Below are 27,687 nucleotides of genomic sequence, written 5' to 3' on the forward strand. Positions count from 1 at the left end.
GGACGTTCGTTTGGTGAACGGCTCCAAATTTTCTTTAACGGAGAGTCTCCAGACTGATCTGAGAGTGAAACCTTGAAAGCTCGCGAGATCAGGATGGTCTCACGAGGCTATCATCCAGCAGCCTGAAGTGACCCAAATCCCATTTTTCTGCCCATCTGCGACCTGGATCTGATCTTTTCATGACAATCCGAACAACACAGATCCGATTTTTCCCAATCCGACCCAGACCACCTGGCTCTGTGGTCCTGAACCCGATACGAACCCGATCTTTTCAAATGCGACCTGTGTCTGAACGGCCAGGTCGCATTCATCCGACCTGAACGCCATTAATACCCGACAAAGGTCACTATTCTGCGTCTTGCAGTAGCAGACAGAAAAACAACAACCATGGCGGATGATGATGCAGAGAGCGGTAGTTATAATGAAATGAGTTTTTAAGGTTGGGAAAGATCGTAAGATGAGTTCCAGCGTATCAGACGTGATAAATGATGTCATGGCGTCCTCTACTGCGCATGCGGGACGCTAAAGCTGTATGAATGCAGTTCATACAGGCGATCGCATACAAGTCGCATATATTTGCATACAATGTGAACGACAACGCAAAAAAGTAAAGAATAAAACCTCTTTATGATACTTTACAGATAAAACAGTTAATATAAGTCAGACTAACTTTATAGGCTTTATAGGAAGTTAATCAGCTGATAAAAAAAAGACTGATTTAAAAGAAAAAAGATTGAAACTTTTCCATCACTGCAGGTTTTGGATTCTTTTACTATTTATTTTTAACCAATGATTTTTATGAAGTTTTTTTTTATTTTTAAATATGATTAAGATTCTTTTGAGCATTATTTTCTATTTTTTTCCAACGATGCTTATTTATTTTAAACATTTTAATTATTGGAGCAAATTTTAGGATGAACCTTCTGAATTAGCCGTGAGATTAAGCTAAATAATAAAGATCCAGCGGTTCTGCTCCCTTTCTGGCGGAGCTCTGATCTTATCTGGGTTTGTTTCATTAAAATGAATCATTTGATTGTTGCAGAAACACGTGCGCAGCGTTCTGCTTCCGGTGAGTAATGGCTGCACTGAACGTCCGCCGTGTTTCCAGCAGTTCAGCATCTCGGTGTCTGTTCATCACTGTCGGTCCGAAGCAGGAGCATCACCAGCTGGAGCCGCGTGCTGACGCTGGCGGGATGAAATGATGTCATCAGCTCACCTTCTCCCAGTTTCCTGCCTCTAAAAACCTTCATCCTGCCTCTTCATCTTCCTCATCTTTATCTCCTCCTCCTGATGCCTGCCTCTCCTTCATCCTGAGCTTTCCATTCTTTCTTCCATTTATCCCCCCACCCCCCCGCCTTAGCTTCTGGGTTGACAGTTAATCCCTGGTTGAATTATAATCTCACATTTCATCCTGATTTCACGGCAGCAGGATTTCCCTTCAAATCACTACGCCCAGTTGTCAATCTCTGCTTCTCTCTGTCTGCCTTCTTTGTGTCATTCTCTCCCCTCTGCAAACATCTCTGTTAGTCTCTGTTTTGTCTGACTCACGACGCTCTTTATTCCTCTCCACTTCTGTCACATCAAGCAGCTCGTAAAACATCAATAAATGGGGCGTGTGAAGGGGAACGCAGACGGGTCGCTAAAGACTCAGATTGTTTGTATCTGGCAGAGATTTCCTGGAATTCTGACCAAGCTGAAGTTAAACTATCTGAACTTTTCTCACTTAAAAGTTTTGGTTCCTTTTTCATCTCGATGAAACGCTTCCAGGAGATAATAAATTACCCCTAATCTGCACATCCACCACGCCTCTCACCATTTCACTTTGCTCTACTGACCCAATGGTTCTGCTGCTATAGGCTTAGACTGCTGGAGGACATAGGGACCCCTTTTTCATCATTCTGCTTCATTCTATCTCTATTCTCCCACTCTGCAGAATCTGTTAGTTCAATCTCTAACGTTCTGCTCTCTCTGCTTTTTCTCATAGTAGCTTCATCTGGTCTGTTCCTGTTTGGCTGTGACTCCATCCTGGAGAGAAATATCAGCTGTGCTGCTGCCATCAACACCTTTGTTTCTAGATGTTGGAGCTTGGCCTGTTTTCCAGTGTAGTCCTGTTTCTCTGACTGTGACTAACTGGATGTGCTCTCTTCATCCTCTGACATGGGAGCTGGCTCGGAACTCTTCTTTTTAAAGGGAGTTTTTTCCTCTCCACTGTCGCTACAAGCATGCTTAGTGTGAGGGATTGCTGAAGAGTCAATGAGTCGATGCAATCAGCTGGTTTTCCTTAGATAGAAAACTTTGAATCAATCTGACTGGATGATCTGGTGAACTGGAAAGTGACCTGAGATGACATGATGTGAATTGGAGCTATAGAAATAAACTGAATAGAATTTAATTAAGTGCAGCCCAAACCATTAGTGTACAACACCACAGTACATGAGGTAGAAAAGAGTTTTTCTACTGTTTCAAAGGCTCCTCCTGCCGAGTCGTTTTTCAGTCTGTTGATTGATGTTAATGAACTGAATCACAATATGTTTCTAGAAGTTTATGAACCCTCCCCCATGCAGTATAGATGCTAAATGTCATTTGGCTGCGCTGACCTCATCAATGCCTCAAGCATGAATCAAACCTCAGAGTTCCAGCAGGACAACGATCTGCAGAGTAAAATCTGAGGATCCTGAAGCTGGACCATGTTTAAAACTGGGTCCAGGTTAGAAACCAAACAAGGACACCAACAAGCAACATGAACTCCACCACTTCTGTCAACACTGACTTCTTCAGGCCTTTCTGTCACTGAAACGTTTGTCCAGATATTTCATTCCGCTGGAAATCTGAGTGAAGCATTAAAATAAAGTTGAAATCAGAAGATTTTCGGTTAAACAAACTTTTCTAAGAACAAAGAAGTTTATATCTTAGTTATTACACTGAGCTCCATCATGAGGGTTCGCCGGGGGGGGGGGGGGGGGGGGGGGGGGGGGGGGGGGGGGGGGGGTATTGGAGCATCGGGAGCGGCGCATTTTGAGCATTCTGCCTTCGGAGCATCCAAGTCTTCTATTCACTGCGAACAGCAGCAGGAAATCCACCACAGGATGGACACAGCAGAGAGCCTTCAGCTGGGATTTACAGTGCAGCCTCCCGGTGCTCTGTCAGACCAGCATACCCCGTCAGACCAGCATACCCCGTCAGACCAGCATACCCTGTCAGACCAGCATAACCTGTCAGACCAGCATACCCTGTCAGACCAGCATACCCTGTCAGACCAGCATACCTTGTCAGACCAGCATACCTTGTCAGACCAGCATACCCTGTCAGACCAGCATACCTTGTCAGACCAGCATACCCTGTCAGACCAGCATACCTTGTCAGACCAGCATACCTTGTCAGACCAGCATACCCTGTCAGACCAGCATACCTTGTCAGACCAGCATACCCTATCAGACCAGCATACCTTGTCAGACCAGCATACCTTATCAGACCAGCATACCCTATCAGACCAGCATACCCTGTCAGACCAGCATACCCTGTCAGACCAGCATACCCTGTCAGACCAGCATACCTTGTCAGACCAGCATACCTTGTCAGACCAGCATACCCTGTCAGACCAGCATACCTTGTCAGACCAGCATACCCTGTCAGACCAGCATACCTTGTCAGACCAGCATACCCTGTCAGACCAGCATACCTTGTCAGACCAGCATACCCTATCAGACCAGCATACCTTGTCAGACCAGCATACCTTATCAGACCAGCATACCCTGTCAGACCAGCATACCTTGTCAGACCAGCATACCCTGTCAGACCAGCATACCCTGTCAGACCAGCATACCTTGTCAGACCAGCATACCCTGTCAGACCAGCATAACCTGTCAGACCAGCATACCTTATCAGACCAGCATACCCTATCAGACCAGCATACCTTGTCAGACCAGCATACCCTGTCAGACCAGCATACCTTGTCAGACCAGCATACCCTGTCAGACCAGCATACCTTGTCAGACCAGCATACCCTGTCAGACCAGCATAACCTGTCAGACCAGCATACCCTGCCAGACCAGCATACCCTGTCAGACCAGCATACCCTGTCAGACCAGCATACCTTGTCAGACCAGCATACCTTGTCAGACCAGCATACCCTGTCAGACCAGCATACCTTGTCAGACCAGCATACCTTGTCAGACCAGCATACCCTATCAGACCAGCATACCTTGTCAGACCAGCATACCTTGTCAGACCAGCATACCCTATCAGACCAGCATACCTTGTCAGACCAGCATACCCTGTCAGACCAGCATACCTTGTCAGACCAGCATACCCTGTCAGACCAGCATACCTTGTCAGACCAGCATACCTTGTCAGACCAGCATACCTTGTCAGACCAGCATACCCTGTCAGACCAGCATACCGTGTCAGACCAGCATACCTTGTCAGACCAGCATACCCTATCAGACCAGCATACCTTGTCAGACCAGCATACCCTATCAGACCAGCATACCTTGTCAGACCAGCATACCCTGTCAGACCAGCATACCTTGTCAGACCAGCATACCCTGTCAGACCAGCATACCTTGTCAGACCAGCATACCCTGTCAGACCAGCATACCTTATCAGACCAGCATACCCTATCAGACCAGCATACCTTGTCAGACCAGCATACCCTGTCAGACCAGCATACCTTGTCAGACCAGCATACCCTGTCAGACCAGCATACCTTGTCAGACCAGCATACCCTGTCAGACCAGCATACCCTGTCAGACCAGCATACCTTGTCAGACCAGCATACCCTGTCAGACCAGCATAACCTGTCAGACCAGCATAACCTGTCAGTTCAGCATACCCTGTCAGACCAGCATACCCTGTCAGACCAGCATACCTTGTCAGACCAGCATACCTTGTCAGACCAGCATACCCTGTCAGACCAGCATACCTTGTCAGACCAGCATACCTTGTCAGACCAGCATACCCTATCAGACCAGCATACCTTGTCAGACCAGCATACCCTGTCAGACCAGCATACCCTGTCAGACCAGCATACCCTGTCAGACCAGCATACCTTGTCAGACCAGCATACCCTATCAGACCAGCATACCTTGTCAGACCAGCATACCTTGTCAGACCAGCATACCCTATCAGACCAGCATACCTTGTCAGACCAGCATACCTTGTCAGACCAGCATACCCTATCAGACCAGCATACCTTGTCAGACCAGCATACCCTATCAGACCAGCATACCTTGTCAGACCAGCATACCCTGTCAGACCAGCATACCTTGTCAGACCAGCATACCTGTCAGACCAGCATACCTTGTCAGACCAGCATACCCTGTCAGACCAGCATTACCCTGTCAGACAGCATACCTTGTCAGACCAGCATACCCTGTCAGACCAGCATAACCTGTCAGACCAGCATAACCTGTCAGTTCAGCATACCCTGTCAGACCAGCATACCCATGTCAGACCAGCATACCTTGTCAGACCAGCATACCTTGTCAGACCAGCATACCCTGTCAGACCAGCATACCACTGTCAGACCAGCATACCTTGTCAGACCAGCATACCTTGTCAGACCAGCATACCCTGTCAGACCAGCATACCTTGTCAGACCAGCATACCTTGTCAGACCAGCATACCCTATCAGACCAGCATACCTTGTCAGACCAGCATACCCTGTCAGACCAGCATACCTTGTCAGACCAGCATACCCTGTCAGACCAGCATACCTTGTCAGACCAGCATACCCCTATCAGACCAGCATACCTTGTCAGACCAGCATACCTTGTCAGACCAGCATACCCTATCAGACCAGCATACCTTGTCAGACCAGCATACCCTGTCAGACCAGCATACCTAGTCAGACCAGCATACCTTGTCAGACCAGCATACCCTGTCAGACCAGCATACCTTGTCAGACCAGCATACCCTATCAGACCAGCATACCTTGTCAGACCCAGCATACCTTGTCAGGACCAGCATACCCTATCATGACCAGCATACACCTTGTCAGACCAGCATACCCTGTCAGACCAGCATACCTTGTCAGACCAGCATACCCCCTGTCAGACCAGCATACCTTGTCAGACCAGCATACCCTATCAGACCAGCATACCTTGTCAGACCAGCATACTCTTGTCAGCACCAGCATACCCTATCAGACCAGCATACCTTGTCAGACCAGCATACCCATGTCAGACCAGCATACCTTGTCAGACCAGCATACCTTGTCAGACCAGCATACCCTGTCAGACCAGCATACCTTGTCAGACCAGCATACCCTATCAGACCAGCATACCTTGTCAGACCAGCATACCTTGTCAGACCAGCATACCCTATCAGACCAGCATACCTTGTCAGACCAGCATACCCTGTCAGACCAGCATACCTTGTCAGACCAGCATACCCTGTCAGACCAGCATACCTTGTCAGACCAGCATACCCTATCAGACCAGCATACCTTGTCAGACCAGCATACCTTGTCAGACCAGCATACCCTATCAGACCAGCATACCTTGTCAGACCAGCATACCCTGTCAGACCAGCATACCTTGTCAGACCAGCATACCTTGTCAGACCAGCATACCCTGTCAGACCAGCATACCTTGTCAGACCAGCATACCCTATCAGACCAGCATACCTTGTCAGACCAGCATACCTTGTCAGACCAGCATACCCTATCAGACCAGCATACCTTGTCAGACCAGCATACCCTGTCAGACCAGCATACCTTGTCAGACCAGCATACCCTATCAGACCAGCATACCTTGTCAGACCAGCATACCTTGTCAGACCAGCATACCCTGTCAGACCAGCATACCTTGTCAGACCAGCATACCCTATCAGACCAGCATACCTTGTCAGACCAGCATACCTTGTCAGACCAGCATACCCTATCAGACCAGCATACCTTGTCAGACCAGCATACCCTGTCAGACCAGCATACCTTGTCAGACCAGCATACCTATAGTCAAAACCTGTTTATTACTTTAGTTTTGCACAAAAAACAGACTTTGAACTGCCTCTAGGGGCGTGTCTCCCTTTAGTAATGTACAAAAAAACATTTAGTTACTAGTTTTAGCTGTTTTATGAAGCGTATGGCCATCTGACCTTAAATAGTTTTTTTGTACATTACTAAAGGGAGACACGCCCCTAGAGGCAGTTCAAAGTCTGTTTTTTGTGCAAAACTAAAGTAATAAACAGGTTTTGACTATAGGTATGCTGGTCTGACAGAACAGCGGCAGTATGCTGGAGGGCTGCTATATTATAGAGGGAATATAATCCTGATGAAATGATGAACAGAGGATTTTTGGAGGTGGACTTTCTAAATCAAGCTGCTCTCTAGCTGGAAGCTACAGAACAGATAAACAACCAGAGCAGCAAAGCAGCCGAACCGCAGTTTGATCCAGAGCTAAATTGCTGCGTTTGCACGTTTTTGATGCCCGCTAAGCCGTCAGTGTGAACGCAGTGTAAAGGTCACCCTTACAGCAATGGTTTGGACTGTGGGAGGAACCTGGAGTACCTGGAGAGAACTCACACATCCACCGGGAGAACATGCAAACTTATAACAGAAATTTAGAAATCAAACCAGTGGCGGCTGCTGGAGTTTTCTCTACCAAAAACCAGTCAAATATACACTAATTTATCACACCAATATATTTCTATGAATGTTTTGGACGTCTTTTCATTTTTCAACCAAAAACAGTCGTTTGGATGTAAATCTTGTCGTCTTTCAGTCAATGGTTGCTCGGTGGGTTCTTTCTCCTATAATCAGAACCCTGACGAGGCCTCCATCCTGAAATCAGACGCTAATTTTCCAAACTGACAGTTAGAGCGAAGCTGACAGAGAGAGTTTGAAGAGGTTCTGCTGGAGTGTTTCTCAGGCGAGTGTCAGAAGGTGTGTCTGCCTGTTATTGTGTGTCTGGCATCCATCAGAACCGCAGCTTGCCAAAAAATATTAAAAAAAAACAAAAAGCCAGTAAGCACTGTGCAGGCAAAGATGAGAAGAGCGCTGCTGCACGCTAATTATGTATGCGTGATTTAATCTGCAACTCAGTAATATGCAAATATATTCATATGTTAGTTTCTTAATTAAAAATGCAAAGCAGCCCTTATGGTGATTTTTCTGTGATTTTCTGTTCAACCTAACAAACGGAACATTTCCAGGAAGGAAACAAATTGGAGGGAAACTGTTCGGCGGGGGGCTAGCGAAAAGCTAAAAAGTTCAGAACCTTCCAGTGCGAGGAGGAGGAGGAGGAGGTCCCGTTCGCTGCGATGCAGACTTAGCATAACGTTCTCCTCTGAGAGGAGGATCCAACCGTTGGTCTGCGCTCAGGTCACAATCTGTTCTCAATTATTACAGCATAGAAAACTACAATATCTCAGTTAGTAAGAAACACTTTGTAGATTAGAGTAACTTTATAATAGTGATCACAGTGAATAAAGTGGGCGGGGCATTAATCCATCCTTCAGCTGTTTCCGTTGGTCTGTTCTCATTTGAACTGCTATAGGCTTAGACTGCTGGAGGACATAGGGACCCCTTTTTCATCATTCTGCTTCATTCTATCTCTATTCTCCCACTCTGCAGAATCTGTTCGTTCAATCTCTAACGTTCTGCTCTCTCTGCTTTTTCTCATAGTAGCTTCATCTGGTCTGTTCCTGTTTGGCTGTGACTCCATCCTGGAGAGAAATATCAGCTGTGCTGCTGCCATCAACACCTTTGTTTCTAGATGTTGGAGCTTGGCCTGTTTTCCAGTGTAGTCCTGTTTCTCTCCTGTAGCTACGGTCTCAGCTTCTGCTGGGACTAACTGGATCTTCTCTCATTCATCCTTTGACATGAAAACTGGATCAGTTCATCTTTTTAACTCTCTTTCCCTGACAGATCATCCTGTGGACCTAGCTTACTTTTAGCTTTTCTAACATAGAACGTATTTATAGATCAGAGATTCTATGCTTCTTTTTCTATGTCTGCTTCTGTCTCCTTGAACCCCAGTGGGCCTCAGCAGATGGCCGCTCACACTGAGCCTGGTTCTGCTGGAGGTTTCTTCCTGTTCAAAGGGAGTTTTTCCTCTCCACTGTCGCTACAAGCATGCTTAGTGTGAGGGATTGCTGAAGAGTCAATATCTGCCTGCTCATCCTTTAAAGTCAGTGATTGGATGCAGTCCTTTGAACCTTTAATCTGATTGAATTTTCTTTACTTTTTACCAAATTAATTTCTTCACTGTTGAACTTTGAGGAAATTGATTAATTTGAATTAATTTTGGAGCAAATCGTCGGAGCCTTATTAACTTATTAACGGCTTTAAAACAGCAGAGTCCTTAAAATCAAGTCTTTTATTTTTCTTTAGATCGCCAGAGATGAGAGAGAATCTAGACCTGGTTCAGCTGTGTAGATCTAGTAACAGTGTTTTATAGAATCGTAGCTGTTCTTGTTAATGTTGTGTTTAGAAAAGGCGATTTTTAAAAGATCTGATCAGAGCTGATGGATTATTGATGGATTATTGAGACAAATGTCCGACTCTACCAGCTGAAAGGCAGAGGAGCAAGTTAACCGCTGTTCATCTCAATGAGTAGCTAGCTTTAGCTTAGCTTTCTGTAGCATGAAGACGTTTCTATAAACAGAGATTCTTTAAGATTCCTAATGGGAGCTTTAATGTTCTACTGCAGTGACTCATATGGAGGGATTTTTCTGCCAAATAAAGCATGTTTCACACAAACAAATCTTATCACTCACAAATAAAACTTGATTTTCAAACTGTCCTTAAATGTTGCACACACAAAAATTAGCTTTACGAACCGGACTCTAACATTGCACTGAAAATATAATTTGTAAATTATATTTTGGCAGAAAAATCCCTCCATAGACTCAGGCCAGTTGCAGAATCCCTTGAATTCACCGTTTAGGATTTGGGTCAGAACCTATTTCCAGTCTTTATACATAAACACAGCGTCATTAACGTCCAGCCTTATAAGATGCCTCTAAAAGGACGGAAACGCTCCTCCTCAGTCACCAGCCTCCCAGTTTCAGCTCCAGTCAGTAACTTCAACTAGTTATTGGTTATAAGTTCATTACTCTGATCCTAAACCTATAAAACACAGGAAAAAAACAACAACTTCCCTGTTAGGAAGTGGAACTTGGCAGCGGAGGGTGTAATAAAGTTTTAACAGGAGGAAAGCTCAGGCTGCCAAAGCCAGACATTTCATCTGGCTTCAACTTCAACATCTAAGCTGTGAAGTTTGTGGACGTTTTTATTTACTGAACTAAAAATGTTTTATTTAGCTTAGCCAAGTCCTTCCAAGTTCAACCAAGTGGATTCTAACAGCCGCTGTTCTGTCAGACCAGCATACCCGGTCAGACCAGCATACCCATCAGACTAGCATACCCATAAGACCAGCATACCCATCAGACCAGCATACCCATCAGACTAGCATACCCATCAGACCAGCATACCCATCAGACCAGCATACCCATCAGACCAGCATACCCATCAGACCAGCATACCCATCAGACTAGCATACCCATCAGACCAGCATACCCATCAGACTAACATACCCATCAGACCAGCATACCCATCAGACTAGCATACCCATCAGACCAGCATACCCATCAGACTAGCATACCCATCAGACTAGCATACCCATAAGACCAGCATACCCATCAGACCAGCATACCCATCAGACTAGCATACCCATCAGACCAGCATACCCATCAGACCAGCATACCCATCAGACCAGCATACCCATCAGACCAGCATACCCATCAGACTAGCATACCCATCAGACCAGCATACCCATCAGACTAACATACCCATCAGACCAGCATACCCATCAGACTAACATACCCATCAGACTAACATACCCATCAGACTAGCATACCCATCAGACCAGCATACCCATCAGACTAACATACCCATCAGACTAACATACCCATCAGACTAACATACCCATCAGACCAGCATACCCATCAGACTAGCATACCCATCAGACCAGCATACCCATCAGACCAGCATACCCATCAGACCAGCATACCCATCAGACCAGCATACCCATCAGACTAGCATACCCATCAGACCAGCATACCCATCAGACTAACATACCCATCAGACCAGCATACCCATCAGACTAACATACCCATCAGACTAACATACCCATCAGACTAGCATACCCATCAGACCAGCATACCCATCAGACCAGCATACCCATCAGACCAACATACCCATCAGACCAGCATACCCATCAGACCAGCATACCCATCAGACTAACATACCCATCAGACTAGCATACCCATCAGACTAACATACCCATCAGACTAGCATACCCATCAGACTAACATACCCATCAGACCAGCATACCCATCAGACTAACATACCCATCAGACCAGCATACCCATCAGACCAGCATACCCATCAGACCAGCATACCCATCAGACTAACATACCCATCAGACCAGCATACCCATCAGACCAGCATACCCATCAGACTAACATACCCATCAGACCAGCATACCCATCAGACCAGCATACCCATCAGACCAGCATACCCATCAGACTAACATACCCATCAGACCAGCATACCCATCAGACCAGCATACCCATCAGACTAACATACCCATCAGACCAGCATACCCATCAGACTAACATACCCATCAGACTAGCATACCCATCAGACTAACATACCCATCAGACTAGCATACCCATCAGACTAACATACCCATCAGACTAGCATACCCATCAGACCAGCATACCCATCAGACTAACATACCCATCAGACCAGCATACCCATCAGACCAGCATACCCATCAGACCAGCATACCCATCAGACTAACATACCCATCAGACCAGCATACCCATCAGACCAGCATACCCATCAGACCAGCATACCCATCAGACTAACATACCCATCAGACCAGCATACCCATCAGACCAGCATACCCATCAGACCAACATACCCATCAGACCAGCATACCCATCAGACCAGCATACCCATCAGACCAGCATACCCCATCAGACCAGCATACCCATCAGACCAGCATACCCATCAGACCAGCATACCCATCAGACCAGCATACCCCGTCACACCAGCATACCCCGTCATGCGAGCATACCATGTCAGACCAGCATACCCATCAGACCAGCATACCCATCAGACCAGCATACCCCATCAGACCAGCATACCCATCAGACCAGCATACCCATCAGACCAGCATACCCATCAGACCAGCATACCCATCAGACCAACATACCCATCAGACCAGCATACCCATCAGACCAGCATACCCATCAGACCAGCATACCCATCAGACTAACATACCCATCAGACTAGCATACCCATCAGACTAACATACCCATCAGACTAGCATACCCATCAGACTAACATACCCATCAGACTAGCATACCCATCAGACCAGCATACCCATCAGACTAACATACCCATCAGACCAGCATACCCATCAGACCAGCATACCCATCAGACCAGCATACCCATCAGACTAGCATACCCATCAGACCAGCATACCCATCAGACCAGCATACCCATCAGACTAACATACCCATCAGACCAGCATACCCATCAGACCAACATACCCATCAGACCAGCATACCCATCAGACCAGCATACCCCATCAGACCAGCATACCCATCAGACCAGCATACCCATCAGACCAGCATACCCATCAGACCAGCATACCCCGTCACACCAGCATACCCTGTCATGCGAGCATACCATGTCAGACCAGCATACCCATCAGACCAGCATACCCATCAGACCAGCATACCCCATCAGACCAGCATACCCATCAGACCAGCATACCCATCAGACCAGCATACCCATCAGACTAACATACCCATCAGACTAGCATACCCATCAGACTAGGATACCCATCAGACCAGCATACCCATCAGACCAGCATACCCATCAGACCAACATACCCATCAGACTAGCATACCCATCAGACTAGGATACCCATCAGACCAGCATACCCATCAGACCAGCATACCCATCAGACCAACATACCCATCAGACTAACATACCCATCAGACCAGCATACCCATCAGACCAGCATACCCATCAGACCAGCATACCCATCAGACCAGCATACCCATCAGACCAACATACCCATCAGACCAGCATACCCATCAGACCAGCATACCCATCAGACTAACATACCCCGTCAGACCAGCATACCCATCAGACCAGCATACCCATCAGACTAACATACCCATCAGACCAGCATACCCATCAGACCAGCATACCCATCAGACCAGCATACCCATCAGACCAGCATACCCATCAGACCAGCATACCCATCAGACCAACATACCCATCAGACTAGCATACCCATCAGACTAGGATACCCATCAGACCAGCATACCCATCAGACTAACATACCCATCAGACCAGCATACCCATCAGACCAGCATACCCATCAGACCAACATACCCATCAGACCAGCATACCCATCAGACCAGCATACCCATCAGACCAGCATACCCATCAGACCAGCATACCCCATCAGACCAGCATACCCATCAGACCAGCATACCCATCAGACTAACATACCCATCAGACCAGCATACCCATCAGACCAGCATACCCATCAGACCAACATACCCATCAGACCAGCATACCCATCAGACTAACATACCCATCAGACCAGCATACCCATCAGACCAGCATACCCATCAGACCAACATACCCATCAGACCAGCATACCCATCAGACCAGCATACCCCATCAGACCAGCATACCCATCAGACCAGCATACCCATCAGACCAGCATACCCCGTCAGACCAGCATACCCCGTCAGACCAGCATACCCATCAGACCAGCATACCCCATCAGACCAGCATACCCATCAGACCAGCATACCCATCAGACCAGCATACCCATCAGACCAGCATACCCATCAGACCAGCATACCCATCAGACCAACATACCCATCAGACCAGCATACCCATCAGACCAGCATACCCATCAGACCAACATACCCATCAGACCAGCATACCCATCAGACCAGCATACCCATCAGACCAGCATACCCATCAGACCAGCATACCCATCAGACCAGCATACCCATCAGACTAACATACCCATCAGACTAACATACCCATCAGACCAGCATACCCATCAGACCAGCATACCCATCAGACTAACATACCCTTCAGACCAGCATACCCATCAGACCAGCATACCCCATCAGACCAGCATACCCATCAGACCAGCATACCCATCAGACCAGCATACCCATCAGACCAACATACCCATCAGACTAACATACCCATCAGACCAGCATACCCATCAGACCAGCATACCCATCAGACCAGCATACCCATCAGACCAGCATACCCATCAGACCAGCATACCCATCAGACCAGCACACCCATCAGACTAACATACCCATCAGACCAGCATACCCATCAGACCAGCATACCCATCAGACCAACATACCCATCAGACCAGCATACCCATCAGACCAGCATACCCATCAGACCAGCATACCCATCAGACTAACATACCCATCAGACCAGCATACCCATCAGACCAGCATACCCATCAGACCAACATACCCATCAGACCAGCATACCCATCAGACCAGCATACCCATCAGACCAACATACCCATCAGACCAGCATACCCATCAGACCAGCATACCCATCAGACCAGCATACCCATCACACCAGCATACCCTGTCATGCGAGCATACCATGTCAGACCAGCATACCCATCAGACCAGCATACCCATCAGACCAGCATACCCATCAGACCAGCATACCCATCAGACCAGCATACCCATCAGACTAACATACCCATCAGACTAACATACCCATCAGACCAGCATACCCATCAGACCAGCATACCCATCAGACTAACATACCCTTCAGACCAGCATACCCATCAGACCAGCATACCCCATCAGACCAGCATACCCATCAGACCAGCATACCCATCAGACCAGCATACCCATCAGACCAACATACCCATCAGACTAACATACCCATCAGACCAGCATACCCATCAGACCAGCATACCCATCAGACCAGCACACCCATCAGACTAACATACCCATCAGACCAGCATACCCATCAGACCAGCATACCCATCAGACCAACATACCCATCAGACCAGCATACCCATCAGACCAGCATACCCATCAGACCAGCATACCCATCACACCAGCATACCCTGTCATGCGAGCATACCTTGTCAGACCAGCATACCCATCAGACCAGCATACCCATCAGACCAGCATACCCATCAGACCAGCATACCCATCAGACCAGCATACCCATCAGACTAACATACCCATCAGACTAACATACCCATCAGACTAACATACCCATCAGACTAACATACCCATCAGACCAACATACCCATCAGACCAGCATACCCATCAGACCAGCATACCCATCAGACTAACATACCCTTCAGACCAGCATACCCATCAGACCAGCATACCCATCAGACCAGCATACCCATCAGACCAGCATACCCATCAGACCAGCATACCCATCAGACCAGCATACCCATCAGACCAGCATACCCATCAGACCAGCATACCCATCAGACTAACATACCCATCAGACTAACATACCCATCAGACTAACATACCCATCAGACTAACATACCCATCAGACCAGCATACCCATCAGACCAGCATACCCATCAGACTAACATACCCTTCAGACCAGCATACCCATCAGACCAGCATACCCATCAGACCAGCATACCCATCAGACCAGCATACCCATCAGACCAGCATACCCATCAGACCAGCATACCCATCAGACCAGCATACCCATCAGACCAGCATACCCATCAGACTAACATACCCATCAGACTAACATACCCATCAGACTAACATACCCATCAGACCAACATACCCATCAGACCAGCATACCCATCAGACCAGCATACCCATCAGACTAACATACCCTTCAGACCAGCATACCCATCAGACCAGCATACCCATCAGACCAGCATACCCATCAGACCAGCATACCCATCAGACCAGCATACCCATCAGACCAGCATACCCAGAGTTAATACCTGTTTATCCCTTTTGTTTTGTAAGAAAAATGAACTTTAAAGAACCTAAATGAGCACGTATGATTTTAATCATGTACAAAAAAACTAATTAATTACTTATTTTTTGGTGTTTTTTGAAGCGTATGGTGAACTGACATTGAATAATTTTTTGTACCTGACCAAAGGGATAATAACCCACTGAGGTAGTTTAAAGTCTAAGGGCTACTTTCCTTCACACCAAGACGCTATAAATGAACAAATACCTGAAAACTGGACTGAATGAGTCATTTTGACGACAGAACTTTCCAGCAACACATTAACAGCTTAAAGCAGTTTCTGTCAGATCCAGTCCAGCATGGAGAGTCGCCTCACTGAATGTGTGTTTGACAACATGTGATTTCCATCACAGCCTTGGAGCGAATCGGAGCGCCGCTCAAAGCCGTCTGTTCGCTGCAGCCAAATATTTCAGCTCAGGAATGCATCCGGGAGCGTTCACATCTGCAGCAGGACCCGAGTGTGTGTGGAGCGGCGTCCTGCTGAATCCAAAGGTCCTCACAAGGACAGGAAGCCAGAGAGAGGCTGGTTTCATTCAAAGGGAAGCAATCTGCAGAACCGAGGCCCGGGAAGAGCGGCGGTGTTTTTTATTTTCTGTAGCGAAGGTCGAGCGTTGGGATCAACTGGGATGAAAACTGGGAGAATATAAAGGATGGAGGACGGCCGGAGAAGGACGAAACCGTTCAGCTGGAAGAGGAGAAGGAACGAGAAACGCAGGAGTCCTGAGCCGCAATAAATAGATGCATACTCTCCATAAATACAAACAAAAAATAAATAAATTGGTGAATGGTAAATTAGCAAAAGAAAAAAATTAAATTAATCCAATAACCATGAAGGACGGACGACCTGAAGCCTTAACGGCGTTTCCTCCAAATTACTTTTAGTTTTTCACATTTTATTGTGATTTTAAACAGCTACTCTATAAAAAAAAGTTAATTTGTTGGATATTCTGTCCCACTTTAAATAATTCAGTTTATTTCTATAGCTATATGGTCATTAGCAATGGCTAAAAGGTTAGCCAAACTTTTATTTTATTTTTGTTTTGTATAAACTCTCTGTGTAATTTAATTTATACAGAAAATGAGCAGCTTAGCAGTTAAAGATTTGATTCATAAAGTGCAGCAAAATGTTGACATGATAGAAACATGGCGCACAGAGGCAGTGAGGATCAGAGCAGCGCTAAAATAAATCATTAGTGATGATTTAGCAAAGCTAACAGTAGCCTGATTAGGTGTTTATAGGAAAACAGGTGTCAGGAAACAGAAACTGTACGAAACTGAGAGTTTAAAGTTGAAATGTTTGTTTTTGACAGACTTTAAAATCTTAAGGGTGAATTTGTGTTTAACTTTGTAATAAAAATAACCTTTTAAACATTGAGCTTCTGCACAGAGCTGTGGTGCAAATGATTCACCCCGACGCTCACAAAGCCATGCCTTGTAATTCAATTAGCCAGCATCCCATCTGACACAAAATGGCGGCTGCGGTGAAGCAGTGTGGGATGTTTTGGGGACGAAGCCAAGAAAACCGCTGAGAGGCTAACATTAGAAAGCAACACAGCAACGTGTTCCAGCGTTTCCTTATTCCTGCCGTTTCTTTAAGGCTTAAATGTTTGAAAGCAGCTCAGAGGGAATTTTTCCATGTTTTCCATGTTTTCCATCTTCTGAGGAGGATTTTCATGAGAAATGAGTCAGAGGCTGCAGACGCAGCTGTCCGGCCACCTGTGTGTGAAGCATGAGGTCATTCCTGGCTGAACCATTTTCACCGCTCCTCTGTATAAACATTAACGCAGCTTCACCCCCAATCCAGCTTTGTTAGCGTCTGCGCTGTCCACTTCCTGCTTTAAATGTTTAAATGTGTTGATGTCATCAGAGGAGAGGAGCTCAGCTTTAGCTCTGCTATAAATTAGCTGCAATGTTCAAACTCTGGAGGTCTGCGCTGCAGGCAGACGCTCTGCGCTGCAGGCGGACGCTCTGCGCTGCAGCCGGACGCTCTGCGCTGCAGCCGGACGCTCTGCGCTGCAGCCGGACGCTCTGTCCTGCAGCCGGACGCTCTGTCCTGCAGCCGGACGCTCTGCGCTGCAGCCGGACGCTCTGTCCTGCAGCCGGACGATCTGCGCTGCAGCCGGACGCTCTGTCCTGCAGCCGGACGCTCTGTGCTGCAGCCGGACGCTCTGTCCTGCAGCCGGACGCTCTGCGCTGCAGCCTCACCCACAGCCAGATTTAAAATCGACTTTTTTGTCTTTTTAATTCTATCTATTTCAAAAGAGTCATATTTAATATAAAGAATATCCAAAAATAATATTTTTAAAAATGTCAAATGTGTGCAATTTTTAACTCCTATATTATTGCTGTTGGATTCATTTAGATTTTTTTTATTTTTATGGGGAAACAATTATATTTTTCCTTTAATTCTAAAGATTTCTAACATTTTAACTTTAACAAATATAACTATTTTAACATGTATTCATATATTGTATTTTTTTTAAGCACTACTATAATTTTCTTTACTTCTCTATAATTATTACTATATTATTATTATTTTTAGAATTTAAACTTATTTCTATCTTCAGTCAAAATTTAAAAATGTACACATTTTAAGTTACAATTATTGAATTTATATATTTTTTAGTTTTTGTTCAAATTAATTTGTTTTGGGAATTTATCAAAAATAAATGATAAATATTTTATTTTTCTGATTGTAGTCAAAAGTATTTATTGTATCACTTTCTCAAAATGTTATAAATAAATGTTGTATAAAATCAATATTAAGTAAAGAAAGAATAAATTTCTGAACCTGTAATGACTTAAAGGTGAATTTTTTCATCTAAACTGATTATAAACGATTAATGATGTGTTTATTTTTATTAATAATAAATGTGCAGAAGCTTCCAGCCGTCAGGCTGAGTGGAACCTTCCAATAACAGGAAGCCACATTAAGGTGAGCTGAAAAGCTTTTCCTGTTTCCTCTGCCAGGCAGAGAGGAAGAACCGGGTCTTATCGCCCAGCATCAGTAGCGGACCTGGCTGCGGGTCAGGAGGCTGAATGGGAGGAAAACTCCCAGCATGCATCTCCACAGCGTGGCGTCCGGCTGCAGCTGGGCTGAGAAAACCATCAACACACACTTCCTGCAGTCCCAGAGGTTACCTGTAGGAGGCAATATGGTTCACCAAACCACATCTCTGCACCCAGCGCCCCCCCCAGGCCCTGATCCCTCCCTCCACCCACGGCCCGCCGGGGACCGCCGGCTCTCCTACTGCGCCTTCTGCAAGACCTGGCTTAATTTAATTAACGCTGTCGACTTTAAACAAAACCACATCTGAGGCGGAGAGAGAGAGAGAGAGAGAGGGAGGGAGATAGAGGGAGAGAGGGAGAGAGAGAGGGAGGGAGAGAGAGGGAGAGAGGGAGAGAGAGAGGGAGGGAGAGAGAGAGAGGGAGGGAGGGAGAGAGAGGGAGAGAGAGAGAGAGGGAGGGAGGGAGAGAGGGAGGGCAGGGAGGATCTGCAGACATGTTGCTTTTCCACAGAGACTCTGGAGGACAGGCTGAAAACGGGGGGGGGTCAGTTTAAAACCACACAGCGACAAAATTGATCATTTTATGATTATTTTAGTTTTCATCGACCAAAACTATGAATGCGAATTTATTTCAACTACAATTTTCTCAAAGCAGAAGAATTTAACAATTTGGTCAAAATTCCTTTTATGTTTAGTTTACAAATGGTTTGAATTTACAGTCTAAAAGCTAAATGACTAAAACAAATAAAAGTCTGACTGTAAATGCCTGCGAAACATTTTTTATATTTTAAACTCTAGTTCATTATATCAAACCTGCGCAGGTCCGAAGTCATTACTGTTTAATTATGTGTTTGATTTTATGCAAAAGCAACAAATGAATGAAAATGATCATCACAGTTCGAGGCCACCTGATGCAATTAATCCGATTATCTGGCTTCTCTTTAATGGCTTCATTTCTATGCTTTCATTAGGGCTGATTTTTGGTGCTAATGCTGACATATATGTCTGTGTTTCCTCCATCATTCAGTCGACGTTTGCAAAGCTCTGAGGAGGAGCTGCAGACTTTAGCAGCGCAGACCACAAATTAACCGAAACAATGATATCTGAAGGGAAAAAAAGCAACGAAACAACAACAGTAAGGCGGCGCGCCGCAACCTGCTAATGTTAGCAACTGATGCCTAATTTTCTTTTGATTACAAAGACGTCCCACGCTCTCCTCTCAAGTGACGTTTAATTGTTTCTCAAAGTAAATCATCAGCTCAGCAAACTAAATTTGAGAAACAACAATAACAAACTTGCAGCATAGGGAGAGGAGAAAAAAGAGACAGAAATGAATTAATTAAAAGAAAAAGAGCCATTTTGTCTGCGGTTGATGTGAAACAGAGATGAGAGAAAATAGACAAGAGTTTTCCCCTTAAATGGAGCATATGGGAGGGCAACACAACAATGAGGAAAACAACTTTATAACACTTGTGTGTAATCATGCAAATGGAAAAAGATGTGCAGAAAAAAAATGTTTGTGCTTTTTCTGTTAATGTGACTAAATAACAGAGTGGTGATGGGGGGGGGGGTTACCTAACAGATAAACAATAGAAACAGGAGGCCGTAAAGTTCTGCAGCAAAGAGGCGTGTTGAAAACCGCTGAGAGGCTGAAGAGGACGACGAGAGCAGAGTCAGAAGTTCAAAATAAAATCTAATCTGAGGAGAATAAATGTCCAATAAATACCTTCAGGGCGAATATAAAGGCACCATCCTCTGAATGAAAACCATTTATACCCAAACTAACGCCACCAAAGATTCTAGTTATTAAATGAAGCGTAAAATAGAACATCTGCTAAAGAAGTGTTTTCTTTTTTCTCACAAACTAAAACTCTGCTTTCAGTAACATGAATATTTAGCCCAAAAAAGTCACAAAAAACACAGGAAGGAAGGAAGAGGAGCTGGACTAAAAAAATTTCAAAATGGTAGAAAACCATTAAATCTACATTGCCTAAAAGATTAGCATCACTAACAGTTAAAACAGCTAACATAGCCAATACTAACGGCTAACAGCCAATGCTAATAGCTAATATAATAAATGCCAACAACTAACAGTCAATGCTGACAGCGAACATTAAAAATGCTAAAACCTAATGTAGCCAATGCATACAAGCTAACAGTCAATGTGGACAGCTAATATAGTGAATGCTAACAGCTAACATGGTCAATGTGGACAGCTAATATAGTGAATGCTAACAGCTGACATGGTCAATGTGGACAGCTAATATAGTGAATGCTAAAAGCTAACATGGCCAATGTCGACAGCTAATATAGTGAATGCTAACAGCTAACATGGTCAATGTGGACAGCTAATATAGTGAATGCTAAAAGCTAACATGGCCAATGTCGACAGCTAATATAGTGAATGCTAACAGCTAACATGGTCAATGTGGACAGCTAATATAGTGAATGCTAACAGCTGACATGGTCAATGTGGACAGCTAATATAGTGAATGCTAAAAGCTAACATGGCCAATGTGGACAGCTAATATAGTGAATGCTAAAAGCTAACATGGCCAATGTGGACAGCTAATATAGTGAATGCTAACAGCTAACATGGCCAATGTGGACAGCTAATATAGTGAATGCTAACAGCTAACATGGTCAAAGTTGACAGCTAATATAATGAATGCTAACAGCTAACATGGCCAATGTGGACAGCTAATATAGTGAATGCTAACAGCTAACATGGCCAATGTGGATAGCTAATATAGTGAATGCTAACAGCTAACATGGTCAATGTGGACAGCTAATATAGTGAATGCTAACAGCTGACATGGTCAATGTGGACAGCTAATATAGTGAATGCTAAAAGCTAACATGGCCAATGTGGACAGCTAATATAGTGAATGCTAAAAGCTAACATGGCCAATGTGGACAGCTAATATAGTGAATGCTAACAGCTAACATGGTCAAAGTTGACAGCTAATATAATGAATGCTAACAGCTAACATGGCCAATGTGGACAGCTAATATAGTGAATGCTAACAGCTAACACTGCTTACCCTACTGTCACTACCCGGCACTTTATAAAAAAGGCTTAATTACTTATTTCTGTCACTAATTTTAAAAACTAATCTAGATTGTGTAAAATGTTGATAATGACAGAATAAAGGAGTTCACATCTTTCTGTCGTATCACTCGTCTCCATCAGATATCCCTGGAAATGCGACCTCTGACCTACTTCCAGCAGCACTTTTTTGTTTTTGATTGTAAATAATTACAACTGTGTTTGTTTTTATGTCTTAATTTAATTGAAAATCTAAAGAAGACAATCAAATACAGGGAAACACGGCGCAATATGAAGATGACATCAGACGAGGAATAGAACTTTAGCAAAGTCATTGTTACCATGTTGGTTAGCATGCTTTAATTTAAAACACTGACGGTACGGATCAGCTAGCGACAGCTACGTTACTAAAAGTTAGCATGTTAAATGCTAACAACCCTCTGCTACATTGAGCATAGCCAATACTAACAGCTAACGCTAATATAATAAATGCCAACAGCTGACATGGTCAATGTGGACAGCTAATATAGTGAATGCTAACAGCTAAAAGTTAGCATGTTAAATGCTAACAACACTCATTGAGCATAGCCAATGCTAACAGTAACTAGCTAGACTGCACCAAGCTGAGGAGACGCCGTGTCACAGTTTAGAAACGTTCTTTAAATGAAGGAAACAGGAGTGAGACGCAGATTTGGTCAAAGATCAGATTGGTCGTTTAGAACTGCAGGCACGGCAGTGGCAGCATCATGCTGTGCAGATGCTGCACAGCATGATGCTGATGATGGAGTTCTTCTCATGATCCAAGCAGCTTCAGTCTGGGTCAGCTGTCCAGAGAGATTAAAGTCTGTATCTCTGGGATTATCTCAGATTAATAAAACTGGGATTATCTGTTTCAGAACCGTTTCAAATCATCAGGTCACAGAAGGAATGTTTGGATGATTTTTCCTCCATAAACGACTGAGAACTAAAACACAGCCGGAGCTCAAAGTTCCTCTTTACAAAGTTTACAGCTTCTAGAAAAAAACCAACCAAGCAGAATAGAACTGCCGGTTCTACAGAACCCAGCCACCATCTTTATTTTCTGCTCCTCTGCACGGCGGAGGCTCCCGCCAACGGGCAGCGGATCAGAACCAGAGCTCCTCACGTGCCCGCTGCTCCTTCCAGCCGTGAGCAGAACCTGGAACCTGGAACAAACCTCGACCCAAAACCGAGCAAAGCTGCAGCGGAGCAGAGAGGAGGAGGAAGAGGAGGAAGAGTTTCTGCACATGCTCAGTCTGCTGAGCAGCGGCGGTAACGATGCTGGTCACCATTTTACAGAAATCCATCATCCTTCCAATCAAGCTTTAGTTTGCAGCTCCATGTCTGAAGGTCATTGAAGGTCATTGATTTCTGTTTGCCTCCTAAACAGCAGATCCGCACTCTTCGTCTCTCTGCCTCCTCTTCCTCCCCCTTCTCAGGGAGGGGGGAGGGAGGCCGAGGACATGATGGCCTCCCCCCCGGAACAATTCAGCCAGCCTTAACGAGCCGTTAACTAGGAACGCTCCCAAAATCCAATAACAGGGAAAACCAGCATTCACCAACTTTAGGAGGAAATGTTTAATCTGACGTTTAAGAATAAAAAAACACAAACTGCAGTTAAAGCCGCAGAGCAGGAAAACATCGAGGCTAAAACCCCGAAACAAAAGCGAAGCAGCAGCTGCTGCAGCAGCAACATCGGAACGTTGGCCGAGCTTCGGGCCTCCGAGCCGCAGCTGAGGATGGCTCAGCCGAAGAGCAGCCATCAGGAGATCCCGTCATCATCTGACACAAAAACTACTGGATTCAAAGACAAGAAAAGACCAGGAAAAAAAAACAGGAAAACACCCAGAAAATACCAGGAAAAAACTGGAAAACTCCAGGAAAACCTTTTCTAATCTTCCAAAGAAAATCAGGACTAACCTCTAATTAACTATAATAAATAAATAAGTAAAATATCAACCATAGAAACTATTACCGACTATAAAAAATGACAATAAAAGAGATATCAGGTAAAACGAAATGGCTGCATTAAATAAAAAAAACTGTGACAAACAAAATGTGTAAAACACTAAAAATACTTAAAATTGTAAAACCAAAAAAAATTAAACCCTTAAATGACTTAAAAATGTTTTTTAATCTAATTGAATTGATCGTAAAACTGTGAAATACTAAAGCTATATTTAAAAAAACGGAAAATAGAAAAAGTGTAGAAGTACAAAATAAAATACTCTTAAATAAAAGAAAAAATCATTTAAAAAAAGAAATAATGGATAAAAAAACCAAGGAAAAAAAAAAAAAAAAAAAGGAATTATGTTTAAAATTAAGAAGGAAATAAAGAGCTTTTATCTGAATTTTTACTAAAATCATTAAATCTTCCCGTACTTTTAAACTTGATCATTATAAATGTTCCTGATAGATAAATGATAAATCTCCTCATTAAACATCAGCTGGCTCTTATTTTGTTATTTTATATTAAGTCATAATTTCTAAAACACCTTAAATTCCAGCATTAAAGCAGCTCAGAGAGAAACGCGTCTATAAAGGAACATCACCTTGTCGCTACGGAAACCCAGCAGGGAAACAACATCAGCACCTTTTTCTGCTCTGAACAACAACCACATGAACGGCATCACTTACCGAGGACGGCAAGCCGGGAGGGACCTTCCGCACCTTTTTAGTGTGGACCTCTGGAAGAGAAGAGAAATAAAAACAAGAGAATCAGCTTTTATTTTAGCGCCTCTTTTCCCGCCGCCGTCACCATGTTTACAAAGGAAGCTTTCAGAGCAGGAAAAGGCCGCCGGCGGGGCGTTCAGGGTTTCTCTCAAGGAGACGCTGCCATTAACTCAGGGGGGGGGGGGGGGGGGGCTCAAGGCTGAAGCTGAAGGCTGAGCATCATCGCCTCAGCCCGGCTTCACGCCCAGGATAAACGCCGCCATGACCGCATCTCCCTGATTGGCTACAGAGGAGGGAAATATGACCTTTAACCCCTTAAACTGTAACAGGCTGCTTTAAACAAAAAATATATAATTTAAAGGGCAGCTATTTATGGAAAAATAAATTTTTTTTTTCAATCTAATATTTTTGAGAGATTTATTTTATTGAAACTGAATAAAAAAACATTATTGCTTTAACTACAATAAATTTAATTCAAACTAGAAAACAGATTTTAAATCAGGTTTAAATGCTAAAGCTAATCATGAACAATTATTCACCAAATTATGATATAATTTAAAACGAAAATAATTCAACAAATAAAAGAAAATATTATTCTTTAATAAAAGATAATTTTTTTCATCTATTAGTATTATTGCTAATCTAATAAATAAATCAACTAAATGTTGATTAATACCAGATGAACAAATAAATCAGTGTTTGATAAACCTGATTATTTATATAAACGATGATCTGATTGGATCAGAAATGATTGAAATAAAATCGATCAGCAGCAGGAAGGAAGCAGACGTCTCCTCACCCATGGGCTCCATGGGCAGCGCTCTCCTCCGCGGGTTGGCGCCGTAGTGCTGGTAGTACTGACCCGCGGGCTTGGTGGGCGACGCGGCGCTGGGGCTCCCCAGACCCAGCTCACCGCCCAGAACCGGCTGCTGGAACATGGAAGAGAAGCAGACGGAAACTTAATTAATCCAGACGGACTTTTCTCAGTCATCCTGAAGACCCAGAATTTCCTCAGAACATCTCAGAACAAAATGGGTCAAAACCTAGACCTAAAAGCACTAGATGCTGACGCTGCACATTGTTTCATCAAGAACGAGCTTCTATTAATTAGAAACGTTTCCTTTTTCCAGGACAGAACGGATCCTCAAATATAATCATCCACCCACTAACGATGAGTCCAACATCTACTAGTTAATTCTATTCTATTCAGTTTATTTCTATAGCTCCAATTCACATCATGTCATCTCAGGTCACTTTCCAGTTCACCAGATCATCCAGTCAGATTGATTCAAAGTTTTCTATCTAAGGAAAACCAGTTATTGTCCTGTGGACCAGAGGTCCCGCAGCATGATGCAGCCACCTCCTTGGTTTACAACCAGCCTCACTTTAACTCATTTCATAGATCAAAAAAAGAACAAAGCACAAAGTTCAGTGAAGGATCAAACATATGAAAGAACAGTCCCACAGCATGACACGGCCCCCACCCTGCCTAACAGCTGATCTCTGGCACAGGTTAATATTCATGGCCTGCAGAGTTTATAAAAAAAGTTTGAACATCTAGAATCATCTGAGTGGGAGAAACGTTTGAAAGGAAGAAGCTGAAATTAAATGACGAATGGGTTTGCTTTACTTTCACATGTTTTCCTCTACTTCAGTTCTTCTTTTCACAGCATTGATAAAGATCTATGCTGTGATTCTTAGGCGTTTATTTGGCGCCCGGTTTGATGGTGAAGAAAAGCTTTTTATTAAATATATTTACAGCTAGTTTCTGTGATTGGTTCCCATCATTCCTGGTTTTCCTGTTCATTTCAAGGCGACTCCAGGAATGAAACCTGGAGGAAGGGGGAACATCGATTCCAGGCGGATCCTACCTGAGCGCTGCCAGCTGCGGCGGTATGGACCTCCATGAGAGCGCCTCCATGTTCCTCAGCGTGGAGATGCTGACCTCAGATCATCTCCTTCGTCTGTTCGCTAAGCAGCGACTAAGAGCCCCCCCCCCATCAGTGATTCCTGCAGCAACAGGTGGCGTCTGGGCCGATTCAGGGAGACGGATCATTTTTATTCAAAGAAAGTTTGTTGGAGGAAAAGAAGCTGCGTCTCCGTCCTCCCTGAGATCACGTGTTTTTTTTCCCAGCTCCTTGTTGAGTAATTAGCGTGTGGCGTGATTGAGGCGTGTTCAGACTCCGGGTGTGTGTGTAGGGGGGGGGGTTTGCTTTTACTCTTTCCTCCTGATCTGAATTCTCATCAGCGAACCTGTTCTGTCTGCTGAAAACAAAAGTTCGCAGGGCTCTGCGGGCCGGGCCGACTTTTCTCATGCTAAGCAGCGCCTAAGTAGACCAATTAAAGGGCCGGCCGCGGCCCCACAGCCTTAAAACAAAGGGGCCCTTGTCTTAAGCAAAGTCAGTCCCGCACCCTGAGAGGGAGTCAGACACAAAAGCACCCGGTTCCAGCCGCCCCGCTGGGCTGCAGTGTGCGCCCGCCATCAGGTTCCCACTAAAACAAAAAGGGTCTCGCTGGTTTTGGTCGCCTCGCTTTCTTTTTTTTCTCAGAGAACTCAAGCATCCAGCCAGGTTTCCACGGCAACTAGGCAAGCTGCAGAAATAGGAGGACGTCCATCTGCATCTCGCTACCTTTACATCTCCATGGTTTAACATGAGAACCAGCAGCTCCCGCCTGTTGGACACTTTAACACGTTTACTCACTTTATACAAGCATTTTATGTGAAAGAGCAGAAGTGCGTCCAGTGGGAGGATGATTGCATCACTTCCTGATTAAAATCCACTACCAGTTTCCCTGAGAGTCGCCCTTCCTGTGTGATTTAAACCCAAGCCTCAGAGGCCCTGGTTTAAAGTCCTGCTTCACAAACAGAGCAAACA

The 27,687-nt window shown here is 44.8% G+C and overlaps 1 protein-coding gene across 12 annotated transcripts in view; it reads right to left on the reverse strand.

Moving 5' to 3' along the window:
• The window catches only part of LOC119784895 (transcription factor 4-like), a 292,976-nt gene that overhangs the window by 85,597 nt on the left and 179,692 nt on the right, over positions 1-27,687 (reverse strand). For 8 of the 12 annotated variants that reach the window (XM_038287162.1, XM_038287169.1, XM_038287163.1 and 5 more), the window contains 2 exons: positions 25,611-25,740; positions 24,776-24,825 (listed from right to left, as the gene is read on the reverse strand). In XM_038287162.1, the coding sequence (XP_038143090.1) occupies positions 24,776-24,825; positions 25,611-25,740 (180 nt within the window). The remainder of the gene's footprint in view (positions 1-24,775; positions 24,826-25,610; positions 25,741-27,687) is intronic. The other 4 variants (XM_038287164.1, XM_038287165.1, XM_038287168.1 and 1 more) reach the window with 1 other exon arrangement.

The sequence above is a fragment of the Cyprinodon tularosa genome, unplaced genomic scaffold (genome assembly GCF_016077235.1).
Source record: "Cyprinodon tularosa strain WSP-4 unplaced genomic scaffold, ASM1607723v1 ctg236, whole genome shotgun sequence".
Lineage (NCBI taxonomy): Eukaryota > Metazoa > Chordata > Actinopteri > Cyprinodontiformes > Cyprinodontidae > Cyprinodon > Cyprinodon tularosa.